This window comes from Notothenia rossii, assembly GCF_949606895.1.
Source record: "Notothenia rossii genome assembly, chromosome: 12".
Taxonomy (NCBI): domain Eukaryota; kingdom Metazoa; phylum Chordata; class Actinopteri; order Perciformes; family Nototheniidae; genus Notothenia; species Notothenia rossii.
The window spans coordinates 8,658,511-8,672,126 of NC_136911.1; the positions used below are offsets into that span (position 1 = coordinate 8,658,511).

The window sequence follows — 13,616 nt, forward strand, 5'->3', positions numbered from 1 at the left end:
CCAGTATTCATGTCTAAGCTGGGGAAGCCATTGCTTGGCCTTCACTCACATGGCAGCTCACTCTTCAAGAGATGACGGAGAAAGATGAATAGAGGGCGAGGGATTTGTTATCTTAAATCAGTCACGGGCTGCAGGCAGACGTTTATACTACTTTAGTAAAGATTTACGAGAGCGTCTCCTTTTTTTGCTACTACTTAATGTAGGGCAATGCCATTTACTGGTCCGTTTTATACATCATATATGCAGACCCAACTGTACGCACATAGTATTTTTCATTATTACATCATAACTCAGCTAAAGTACCTTGGCATATGGGGCTGATTCCTCTCGTTATCCTTGTCCAGGGATACCTAATCTGCGAACATGTGTTTCTGTCGTCCTAATTTAAAGAGAATAAAGCACAGCATCCGGGCTCCAATCTCTTGCGGGCTACTTAAGGCGCGGGATGATGGCATGTCAACGAAACAAGTGAGCAAGCAGAATGTCCGTCAGTAACTCCAAGGACGCTGAATCAGGCGCTCATCGTTTGTTACTGAAACAAGACTTGGGAGTCCAAGTCGCGTCACTCCCTTCTAAGGCAATCGAAGGGCTATCAAAACATAGCTCGACACCCTTGACACCTTCAGTCAAATAAATGCATGGAAAAACCTACAGCGGATGAGATAGTAGGTGAATAAAGACAAACTTGAATTTAATGGGTTGAAGCGAGGAGTGAATAATAGTCAAAACTAAAATACTGGAGAAGGAGCTACATTGGCTCCTCCAAGTCTGACAGAGAACATTTTACTCATGATATTTTGGGTTAAAAAGCCCAGAACACGGGTCCTTCTTTGGTATTACGACGTGAGAGAAAATGAAGTCCATTTACACTCACTTAGAACCTCCATAGTGTCTATACCAAGTATTCCACTTAGAACAATGTAGGGTGGCGTTTGTCTTGTGTTGAAAACGCATCATTGAGCTTGAAGGGGAAAAGCTTTCTCGCTCCCATACTCACTCGCTTTACTTGCCTTAGATCAGAGAGCATGATGGGAGAGTCTATGTTCCTGTACATACAGCTGGCAGTCTCCCTCCGTCACTCTGTTATCCTAATTAAGAAGAAAGACTGACTGAGGCAAGACATAAAGAGAGAGCAAGACATGGAATAACCAGTTCTTACGTTAACCCCAACTGAGAGCAGTTACCTCCTCCTGACCTTCCCTGCCTCCATCTCACTGTGTCTTTATCCACCTTGGCTGTAAACACCCCCCCCCACCCCCCCTCTCTCTCCTGCTCCACTCAGCCATCAAAGTGAACACTGTGGAAAAGAGGAAATGTGAAGGTTAGGCGACCTGATTTGGACTAGTGGGGGATTTATTTTGGAAATTCATCAAGCGGAGGCCCATTGAATCCTCGAGTGGGTCACTGGATAGAAGTTGAACTCCTCCAGAGCCCCCTTTTACCACCCCCACCGACTCCCCACCCTTTCACAGAGCCACTGTTTTCAAAGGTACAGTGACATCTGAATTAGTAATTTGGCTCACAGATGTAGCAGGACACTGGGGTTTAATTGGGCTGCATTGCTTTAGTGGTTTCAGCAGTAACTGGATTCAGGCCCTTTCCTTAAAGCTTTATCCAAATCTTCAACGTCTCTTTTAGGTGCTTAGACTCCATCTGGACTAAAAGTCTGTTTTTCGCGTGCATTTTCAATTTGCGCAACCAAGTAGAAAGGCCGGAAATTCAAAATATGGCTTGGCTGAGATGGAAATGTTGGTGTATGGAAAAAGCAAAATGAAGAGAAACAGACTCATCAAATTATTCATGATGTACATGAAGCATGCGACTTAAACGTCTGCTGAGGTTTCTGCACCGCTAAAGAAACAAAAGACAGCAGCAAACGAAAACATCAGATCTGTAAGTAGCAACATGAGGCTAATGTTTCTTAATTTAATACACGAAACAAACACATTTCTATTAGTTTGTCTGCTTCATTGGAGGTTTGACTCACGCTATTTCATTCAACTAATCTAGTTGCTCATTCTTTTTGTGAACGACTGGAAATAAGCACTTACCATTTATCTTGTTAAAATGTGAATTTTCTTCTCCTGATTTCCAATACATTTCTATTAAATCTAACGTCAAGCCAAATAACTATTTATAACTCATTTATCAAATGAAATTGCAGTTTAAGGAAAAGTACTCTGTACTATGATTTCAGAAATGGCCACAGACGGCGATTGACATTAGCTTCTCTCTAGCGCTGTCAGTAACGGGATGAAAGGTGTCAGCTCTGTTTGCACAACTGTGCACTCTTCTGTAGCGGCAGCTGAAAGATGTGGCTGGAATATTCTTCCCAAAACTGAACAAAGAGAGATGTGAATGGCACCCAATGGCACAAATCCCAGGAACACTGGAGCATTTTTCCACTTCACACATCACTGCTCTCAATATTTGCCCAGTTGAAGACAGCAATTCAGTTGACACCTTAGAAATACAAGTTTAGTTGGATTTTCTTTAATATAAAATGTAGCAGTTATCAAGAATAATGCAAATTCATACAACAGCATTTCATTTACAGCAACAAATTACAAATATTTTCTGGAGACTGTACATATCTGATTCTGATCTATAAAGAACATGCCAGAGGGCTAAGATATGCATGGGTGAGCAAGTACAATTATACATTAAAAGGGAACTTAATGTGATGCTAAAAATCAATAAAACACGAGAGGCAAAATGAGGGGTGTTAAAATATCATTACTGAACATTAACAGTCCTATTACCCTTTTAAAAAATTGACACGTTTATTTATAAATATTAGAGTAGGAGTTAAAGGAAGAATAGAAGACCAAATACATTTGGGTGATGCAACCTGAGCTGGACTCTTTAAAAAAAAACACAACTACAGGAATAGTTTTATGTTGTGAGAAATACACATATTGGCTTTCTTGCCAAGAAGACAAAGCATTGTGAAACTTATACTCTGAAGTAAAAAGAAAACGTGAATGAGCACCTTTAAAACTTCCAAATGAACATTACATGTTCTTCACAAACAGAAACAAGTATATTTAACCGCAACCTGAAAGGTGCTACATATTTTTGAACACAAGAAAGAGCCAGGCTAACTGTTTTTCTCCATTTCCAGTTTAACGCTAAGCTAAGCTAAGCTAGGCTAATTGTCTCTTGACTCTAGGTCCATATTATATAATATGTAGACATGAAGTGGTATCAATCTTTATCTGCAAGAAAGGAAATTAGTTAGCAAATAAATCCTTTACAGTGTAAAATGTTGCTAGCAGGGATCTAATATTGTTAATGATTAAAGTAAAGCCAGTATTAATGTCTAGCTTCTTTGAAAATGAAGTTAAAAAAGAGAAGCTATGAGTAAAAAATGAATAAGTTAGGCTGGAAATAGGAGACTAGAATCAGCAATAAACTTCTAATGCTCATAAAGTCAGTAGCAGCTAGGCTTACTTAGCATTTCATTAAAACCCTGGAAGTGTGCTTTGGACCTTCTATTAGCAGCCTTGCTGAAGCCCTTTTTATGTGAATAAAAATACAGACTCCACCCTAATAAAACACAATTGTGACCATTTTCTTCTAGCAGACAGCCAAAAATGTCCAGTTCTGGGACATTAAATGGCAAAGCCGTTATGCTGGGCACCTTCATATGAAGGGTGGATTTGCAAAACGTTTCTAAATGGAATAACACCTAAATAAAATGGCTCTTTGTGTGCTTTGTAGGGAGAAAGTACAGACCAGGGTTATGAAATCAAACAGTTTACTGAAAGAGCATACGCCTCTGGTTTAATAAGCTGTCAGAGATGTTGCTATTTTTAAGATCAGGTTACTTTAAAAGATATGTATATAAAATATAGGCAAAAAACACCCGGAGGGTATTAGAAAATATATTAAAATCTCTTAAATAAAATTATACTTAACTGCCCTTTCTCGAGTGTACCTGAAAATATTTTGTTTGGAGTAACAGTCAAGGAAGCATTATAGAAGCACAGACATATAAGACAGAAGGTGTTTTCCTTTTTCTCCCTCTTTTCCCCTCAGCGGTTGTGTTCTTTGACAGACATAATGCATGTCAGTTGTCCACCAAGAAGAAAGAAGTCAATCCCTTTGGTTTCTAATGGTCTAATGTTATAAACACTCTAAAAATGGAGACCTGGTTGAGGCTGTTTCTGATGTGCTGGCGGTCCAAGCTCGTTCCACATGGAGCTCCAACTCTTGCGGCACAGACTGAGACCCAGATCATTGTCGAGAACCTATATTCTGGACGTACGCCCTTAGCCTCAGCTCTGTCAGATCTGGTCAGACCTGGAGATCCGTATCCAGACCACAGCTGAGGTCTAAACCCAACCTGATCTCAGGCTAAAAGATTATTTTTAGCTCTGTGATGCTCAGGTATGGCGACGAAGCCGTTTGGCCTTGTTTTATTCCCGTTATTCCCCCAACACCAGCTGCAGCAGACATAGAAAGATATAAAAAACCTGCATAATATTGTCAAAGCCCTTCCCTTTTCTTTTTGTGTGGATCTCAGGATTGAGTCCAGCTAACCGGAACCCAGTGAGTCTCGGTCTCCACTTTCTTTAGCGCCAACCGCAGCTCGCTAAAGGCCGCCGAGAGGTCATCGTTGACTATGACCTTCTCAAACAGGTGGCCATGTTGAGTCTCCAGCGTCTGCGCAGTGTTCAGCATCTCCTGGAAGTCCTCGTCCTGCATGTGAGTACAGAGAGATGAAGATTTTTGAGGAGGCGATAAAAGCAGAGATTTATTTAACCTTTATTTAACCAGATAAAATAATTTAGATAAAATCTCATTTAAAATGCTGACCTGGCCCAGAAGGCAGCAACGTTACACATTATAACACAGACATGTAAAACACAGAGAACACAACTAAGTAAACAAAAGACGAAAAGCAGTGTGCACATTAGGACAGTAAGAAAGGTACACTACTTATTAGTGCAAGAGCAGCTGGTGGTAAGGACCTCAGACAACTTCAATTTAAAATAGGCTATAGGGACAAGTGCCCTCAGTCTGAGGCTTGATTGAAGGTCATTCCAAGACCAAGGACCAGAATAAAAAAGACTCATTTTTCCAGCCTCAGCCCGCACAGCAGGTAACTGGAACCGTATCCAGGCACTGGTTCTGAGGTTGTAAGAGTCACAAACTGGAGCAAATCTGGCACATATATACAGTGGAAGCTTACCTAAAATGAGATGAGATGCACAAGTTAAAGACAAAACAGTTCATCTGCTGCGAAGAGACAGCACTGGCCACAGTAAACAAGAGGGGAGACATATCCACATACTGTAAACACAAATTACACGGCCTTGAACACACAAATAAGCACAAAGTGGCCCGTACAGAACCCGTTATAACCTCTCAGAGACATGGTATCCACACATGAGCCCTGGCACCGACCACGTACTAAAACTTCCCTGCGCAACGACGCGACCTCAAGGAATTTTCATCATTTCCTTAAACATTTATCCAATTCACAAAGAAAAGAAAATATACTCAAAAATAAGCATAACCATCGTTTTCAAAAGGCTAACATTTAAAAACATACATTATTGTAGGTCTGGATTTGTGAAGCAGTGAAGCTGCTAAACACGGTCTCCTAAAACTGGACCGATAGTTATTACTATACCACGAGCATGTCTTGAAACTTTCATTCAACTTTATAAGGAAAAACGCTATAAATGGTTGTTCCTTTCACCGTAATGTAGTATCTGAATATTGGATAAGAAAGGCTGCAGAGATAGTGACTGAGGGATGACACATACTGGGTTTTTCAGGTCAATATGCACATCAGCTACGCAGTGTAAATAATAAAACCATATATCTGCGAGGGATTGCCAAATAACATATTTTGATCAGGGTGGGAGTAAACATTGCCTATCTGGGGTATCCAGGTATCTCTCCACGATGGCCCTCTGAGGCTTTCTGGTCTCAGCTGTGTGGGCCCTGGCTAAAGTGGCCGCCCCGAATTAGCCTCATGTTTTTACTGGGAACACTCAACTTTAGATTTCTGCACAGATATGGTTTTATAGTGAATCCCTGTGCCAGACACAAACATATAAATACACACAGATGCACATTCATGCACAGGAACCTAAATACACAAACAAACTGTATATGTGCCCACACACCCACAAACAGGCCGAGTGTGCATACAATGTGTACGCACATAAACACGGTCTAGTTAAAGTGTAAAAGTCCTATTTTGAGACGCTTCTTTCAGCCAGGAGTTACTTTAGAAGGTTTCTGGTGGTTTTCCGCTTCATTATGGATTAGCTGCGCGGCTAAATATAAACACTCACTTGCGCTGACATTCAAACGGCGGTCTGTGGATGACATCTCATACTCTATTGTCTTTTGGGAGGAACATATGATAGTTTTAAGCTCATAAGGTTTGTAGATCTGTGGAAAAAATAGTTCCACAGCCGGACTATTTTTCTCTCTCAGCTGGACCGAAGTCCCCGCAGGACTTCCACCGTTGGACTAACAAATGACCACTGTGTCCATCGCCAGGACGACAGCCCCTCTGACCTGTCCTTGCAGCTCCATGAACTCTGGAGACTTTGCGCTGCTTTGTGTTAATGTTTCCATGTCCACGAGGGACGTCTGTCTCTAGTTAGGCCATTCCAGGTAAAAATAACATTAATCACAGCAGGATGCCGCTTTAGGGACAGCGAGCTGGGCAGGGACATGGAAAGAGAATCAAGAAACAGAGGAGGAGAATAATAAGATCGATGTAGTCGAAATAAAGGGGCGGAGGAATGGATATAATGAAGGTAATAGAGGCGAATGGAAAGCTGGGCAAGAAGCAGGGAGTAGATATTCTTTGGCGTCAGCTCATCCGTGCTGGATCGCTCTCCTCAGAGGGTAGTTTGAGCTGATGCCACTTCTCGAGGGCCAAACTCGAGCTCATTTATCCCCACTGCCATTAGATTGCTTAATTTCCACAGTAGATGATGTAGCGTCTTGTATGTTAAAGTACTTATCCAGCACAGATAAATAACATGTTTTCACTCCACAATATGAGGTTATTAGCGCTGCTTTTACCACTGATGTTTGTCCATGCTGAGTAAACTGCAGGTTTTTAATCAGGATTTTATGGTTTTCTTTTTATCCAATATATTTGAGATTTTCTTTTAGCATTCGTTTTTCTGTAAATTCTGTCAAGAGTGGAAAATGTGCCTCAGGAGAACGGCGTGTGTCAGCCTCTGGTGTCATCTTTTAAAGGAGCCACACACACTTCGACCCCAGCGGGAAGCTTGCTTCATTGATCCCAATGAAACACACCATGTCTTCTTTAGAACAAACCAAGCAGATCCCAATAAATCATTTGAAAATGATTGCAGAGTATTCAGATGTCTGATTCTCTGCACTAAGCCTGAATTAAGCATTTAATCAGACAGTTTTTGGTTGTTTCTACATTGTGCTTACACTCCTTTTTAAAAAAAAAAGCCACTTTGAATCGTTTCCAGCTCAAACAATGGAGCTAAAGTCTGACTGCTCGGCTGAAACAATGATCCGAGTGTTCCTCAGTTTTTATCATTAAAGCAGACCCGTCTCTCTGACAGAATATACAGCTGGCAGAGGACAGAATATGTCTGAGACAACTCACCTAACAACAGCTCCTCTTTCAGAGCCTTTTATAGCAAATCTGAGGTGGCTTACGTCCTGTCAGTGTACATGAACATTTACACAGAACCAGTTTTTTTCCCCCTTGAAGTATGCCTGCTTGTCACACAGTTTTACAGACGTGTATTTGTATTACTTGAAAGAGCAGAAGGTAATAAACGGGCAGTGAGTACAGCCACAGTACGAATTGATAGGAATCACCATGCTCATTGTTCTCTGGAACCCTGCTGGGAAGTGAGAAGCAGACAGAGGAAACATGATATTTCACTATTGGACTAATGCCAGCTGACTTTGTAGAAGTTTTTAAAGCTTTAAAAACTTATGGGGAGGGTGACTCTGGGAAAGCCCAAATAACTACACATTGATCTCAATAAAACTTAGAATACATTAATATTATATAAATAAACCTAATTAATTGGGGACTATGTCCATGTCTTATTTGCAATCTAGATCAGAATTCATGTTTTCGAATTTTCCTTTATTTGTCTTGAATAGTTTGTGTAATGTTTTTCAAGCAACATGAGGTCACCACTGAAAAGGAAATGCTTTTCCGGACTTTTTTGGGTGGGATTTAAGTTTCGATTACAAATTCCAACCGCAATGAAGAATTGACATTTTTAAAACGTGAAATAATTTTATTTTGGTTATGGAAAATATTTTTCCTTTATTTTGTCAGGATAGGATTTATTTTTCACTCCCTAAGATTTAGTGTATATAATCTTTAAAGTAGTTGATTATTGAACTTAATTTTCCAAATGAAGTTTGTAAACTTAGAGTAGTAAGTATTTATCACGGTTTGGCGGGTATTTTTGTGTAAGAATGGGGTAAGAACAGAGGATGAATATTAAAAAGTAGGAAAGAATAAATGCAGCTGTGGCTCAGTGGCTGATGCGCTGATTGACCCCCACTGCAGTGAACATGTCTCTGGGTGGAACATGTCTTCCGAGTCACTTGCTTCAGAAGCGAGGCAAGAATCTTTCCTAGCCTCGGAAAACAAAGAATGGTGGAACAGGTCAACAGGTGTGCGTCATATGAGAGGCCTCGCCTTAAATGGAGCGCTATTTCCGCCAAAGATTTGGAAATTGGTCCGTCCGCAAAGCATTGTGGGGATTTTAAGACCGCGGAGTCTACACATGTGCAGCCTCGAAATTTCTCGCTATGAAGTACGCCGGCCTCGGTAGAATTCCAAGTGTGCTGGACATTGGAACAGTCCTTCGGCGGCACTCGATGACATAGTATGCTTGAAATAGTGGCTCTGGAGCAGCCTTCCTCGACATTGAGAAACACCCTCTGTGTCCTTGGGCAAGACACTTCACCCCATATAGCTCCTGTGGGTATATTGTCCACAGTATTGAATGTATTGCATGTCTAATAAGTAACATGTAATGTAATGGAAAAGCGCTAAATAAATACCATGTCTTAATACATTACATTATTTTCAATGAAGAAATATATAAATCATTGATTAAACTCCAGCTACGCACCATATTGGATCCACACCTGCAGAACAGCTTACACACCCCCCCCCCCCCTCCACTGTTCCCCTTCTGACAGCCTCTCAGCTTCACTCTCCCCCCATGGTGTCCCGTCGGGCCATCCACAGTGTGCTGCTGACCCAAGTCTTGGCCTTAGCGCTGCCTGTGGCGAGCGAGACACGCGCTCACCGCAGGCAATGGAGCTGGGAAAACCATCACCCCCCCCCACCCGGCAACTTCACAGCAGCATCGTACAATGGTTAATTGGTTTCATCTGCGTCCGAGCAGGATAAAGGTGTGTAAAGGATGACCTCATCACACACACATTGAACACATAGGGTCCAGATAGTGTTTCTTCCTGCTGCTAATCTGCTGCTTCAGTAAAACACCATCACGTTATTGAACTGTTTGTTCCCTAGATACACCCTTCATCCGACTGATCTTTTTGTAGAGATGTCAATTTTAGAGGATACAATTTAAATTACTCTCACACTTTATCTGTTGTAAATTTGCTCCCTGGCTGTATGTTAAATATCACCATTTATCTTAATGTAATGTATATCCTATTGGCTGTATCCTACGGAGCCCCCTAGGCTGGGGGACATGGAGAAGAAAAAAAAATGTATTTGAAAAAAAAATTCTTTTTGCGAGATCTCGCAAAACCCCTTTGCGAGATCTCGCAATACTTTTGTGAGATCTCGCAAAACTCTTCATTTAGCTCGATGTAGTTCCTGGTCAGTTCGGCAACACAGAAACCACAACAATGGAGCGGTTCATCGATTTTACTTTGAGCTTGGCCTTAAATATAAAGATATAACATCAGTGCTTGGCAATAGGCACGGGTTTCACTTAAGTGAAAGACACTTCAAGAGAACACTCAGAGCGAGGGGACATGCACGTCGCAAAACATACTCTGAGCTGAGTTATTGACTGATTCAAATTTCGCGGATCAATAACTCATGAACATAACGTTGTAAAAAATACAAACAACATGACTTTACAATCATAGCAAGGTAGACAACGAGCTACTGAGTCGATTTTATCAGAACAGTTCGATACGCGCCGTCATCCAAGCTAAACTTCAAGAATTGGTCACAATCTGCAGCCTGAGGAGGGAGAGGAGTGCTTAGGGACCGTCTACAAACTGCAACGGGGTTTTACGAGATCTCGCATCGCAAAACCTTTTTTTTTTTTTTTACCAAATAATTTTGTTTCTTCTTCTCCATGTCCCCTAGGGGGCTCCGTAGTATCCTGGTAGTTTCTGTTATACTGATCCAATTTCCTCATGGGGGTCATTAAACGTCCTTTAAATGTCATCTAAATAACATCAACAAATAGTTAAATCCAGTTTGGGAGCACAAGCAGGGCAACACACTGAGAAGTCTATATCATTGATTTCCTGTGATGGGCTAAATCAAGGAAAAACTGACACATCTGTTGCGCTCGACACGTTAAATGACTCTAAACAACATATTACGTTGAGAAATTCAGTGTGAGGATTACACATTCTCCTTGTTTCTTCTCTTACCGTGAATGACTTGGCAGTTCCTTTGTCGTCCTTGCTTGATATCATTTTTGCGCTTTGTCTGGTCTCCTTCAATCTCTCGATCCTCGGAGGCTTCACAAACACCACAAAGGGTTTGAACTCCGCCGTCCGCAGGTGTTTTATGGTCTGCAGAGAGGAAACAGGGAAATAATATGGAGTGTAAAAGCAAACGGAGAGTAAGTGAATAAATCTTTATCAACCTTATAATCATGAGCTGATTGAAGTAGGGGCAGACGAGTAGTTTCTTTAATGCAGTGGCTCCAAAACTAGAGGGTAGAGACTAATCAGATGATAAAAAAGATTTTTTAAAATAAATCTGAGAGAATAAACAGTTTGGCCTTTCTGGTCACATCTCATGACACTGGGTAGTTGTGTTTTAGAGAATTAAAAGCCAAAAGGAATGGCAACCACTTGTTCAATGTAAGGGCGGGTGAGGCTAACAGCAGGCCTTTTGTAGCACATGTGTTTCTTTTAGAAGATACATTCCTGTCCACATCTGCCCTGCCTTCTTGTCTCTTTTTTCTGGGGACAATTGCACGACACAACACCGCCAATCTGGTTCTCAAGAGGTAGAGGAAAAGTCAGAGGTGGTTAGTGGTGGCGTCAGGCTTCAGGCTCTCCCCTGGTTCTGGAGCCACGATCAGGGCTTCCCACAGTGCTAATAGGCAGTGGGTCCAAACCCACAACTGATAGGAAGATGGATAGAAAGCCAAAGGAGGGGCAGAAGAAGAACAGCCAACATGGGGGCAATAACACGCTTTGACACTGCCACTGATCTGACCCGTGAGTCACGATGGAGAACGGGCTTGCACAACACAATAGATGTATGCCAAAAAGAAAATAAAGCACATACGTATATGTACATACGCCCACATGAGCTTCTGCAGACTCACTCTCCCACACACTTTAGCCCAGGGCTCAGGGGCTGACTCTCATTGCTGCTCAGGCCAAGGTGGTTTGAGAAGCTGCCAGGCTAATCTATATAATGGTGTATTTACGCCTGCCATTATCCACTGAGCAAAAACAAACAGAGAGGAGCCGGTGGGGCAGAGGCAGCGCGATACGGAGGCCCGGTCCTGGACTAATGGGAATCGTGCCATTTGTGTGGGGTCTGATCGCCACCACCCAAGACACATAAGCCCAAGAGGAAATCTTCAAATAGAGGAAATTAGCGGTAATTGCTCCCTCAGAATGCCCCCTTTATAACCCACTTTGGTAACCTAGAAAGGAGCCAAGGCCTAAGGAAAATCCAGGGATGGGAGGGATTTGCTTTGATAGGGGCAGAGGTGGAAAATAAAGGAAAATGAGGGATGATGGGAAAGGGTTTGTGTCACTTACATGGGGCTGGACATCCAATAGGCACACTTTGTTCTTGGACAGGACGGATCGTATCGAGTCAAGGCCTGTCCCGTAGTAGTTCCCTTTGAACTCGCCATACTCGATGAACCTGAGAGGTGAAAGACATCGAAAGGGAGAAAAGAGGACATTGTCAAGAAAGGAAAACACAATTTTTGGGCACGGATTAGTTTGTAATGCAACACTAATGCCCCTCGGGAGTAACATTAGAATCTCATGCTAATCTGGTGTCAGCACACTTTGGAGATTCGTTTGAGAAATAATGATATATAAAGCCCTACAAATCCACCGAGACAGCAGGATTACTCTTTCAACCGCGGAGAGAAGATTCTGAACTTAAAAACCAGACGTTTTGCATGGAGTGTGTTCTTTTATAATCTCCTACGCAACACATTCAATCAGTAACACCTGTTTGTTCTAGAAAGACCACAAAGCCCCTGAATGCCAAACTGTACCCTCCTTTAATCCACACGGGTTTTAGTAACTGTGTGCGCGAGTAAACAAACACTTCTCCACCAGATAATCTTCCCCTTTTCTCACAAATCAACTGTCATGAGGAAAAAAGCCACCGGTGTATTTTTAGCTGAAAACATGGAGGAAAAAAGGCTGCGAGGAGAGTAACTACGTGGAAAGAATTTGAAGCTAATAGGAGTATGTGGTATGCTTGCAGTCTGCTCATGACTAGCGTCGGACAGAATGACTGATGTAAAAAGAACGTTTTATGGTAATTGCCCATGTAAGAAAGTTTTACTCACCTTTTTTTTTTTTTAAAGAGAGTAGGATTAAGTCTCTGACAAACCTATGTTCGGTTATGGGAAAAATAATTTAAGAGCTTACAGTAGCCTGCGTTTAAAAACTCACACCATACAGAATTCTGCGCTATTAGTCGTCAAATATATAAGGTATATAGATTACAGTAAAGCATGCCAATATAGGTTTGGCTGTTGCCATTTTTACACTGAACAGGGCTTCCCTTGGGAAAGTTGTTCAAGCTAAACATACGTTGTTGCGGATCCAATTCCGAGACCTTTTATTTCTGCATTGTTTCTGCTGCATGCGATGAGGCATAACGCAAACAAGTTCATCTCACTCCTCGTCTACTTTGCTGCCTTGTAATTTCAACGTGGAGTGTCCCACGCATCCACCCCACATCACAGCTCTGTCACTCTCCCCTCCGACTCCCTAAAAAGCATTGCATGCCTCGACCTGCACCGCAACATGGCCTAAATATACAGCCCCCTCTTCCCCTGTTCCCTTTGCATGCTCTGACTCTATATCCCCTCACCCCCACAGGCTTCCCTCCATGTCATATGCATTGTGTTTGCGTGCATAAATGTTTTGTATCTGCACCCTACAGTGTATCTTCTCATCACTTTCCAGCTCGTGTGAGACCAGCAGAAAGACATCCATCATTCTCAGGACTATAACATTTGTGGCATTTCAATTTGTTGGCCACAAATGTCAAGGCGGGCCCCGTGGTGTGGCTGCGTTTACAGAGAGCGCCTGAGGAAAGGAGGAAGCAAAGACAGGAGGGCTTGGGGCCACTGTCTGGAGATCTGTTACCGACACGGCCTGGCCCTGTCAACACCAGCTCACTC

General features: G+C 42.2%; 1 protein-coding gene across 3 annotated transcripts in view; it reads right to left on the reverse strand.

The window, feature by feature from the left end:
- Positions 1 to 2,477: 2,477 nt before the first annotated feature.
- Positions 2,478 to 13,616, reverse strand: part of mpp7a (MAGUK p55 scaffold protein 7a) — a 138,950-nt gene continuing 127,811 nt past the window's right edge. For all 3 annotated transcript variants that reach the window (XM_079662313.1, XM_079662314.1, XM_079662315.1), the window contains 3 exons: positions 12,001 to 12,109; positions 10,645 to 10,788; positions 2,478 to 4,704 (listed from right to left, as the gene is read on the reverse strand). In XM_079662313.1, the coding sequence (XP_079518439.1) occupies positions 4,525 to 4,704; positions 10,645 to 10,788; positions 12,001 to 12,109 (433 nt within the window). In that variant the 3' untranslated portion in view covers positions 2,478 to 4,524. The remainder of the gene's footprint in view (positions 4,705 to 10,644; positions 10,789 to 12,000; positions 12,110 to 13,616) is intronic.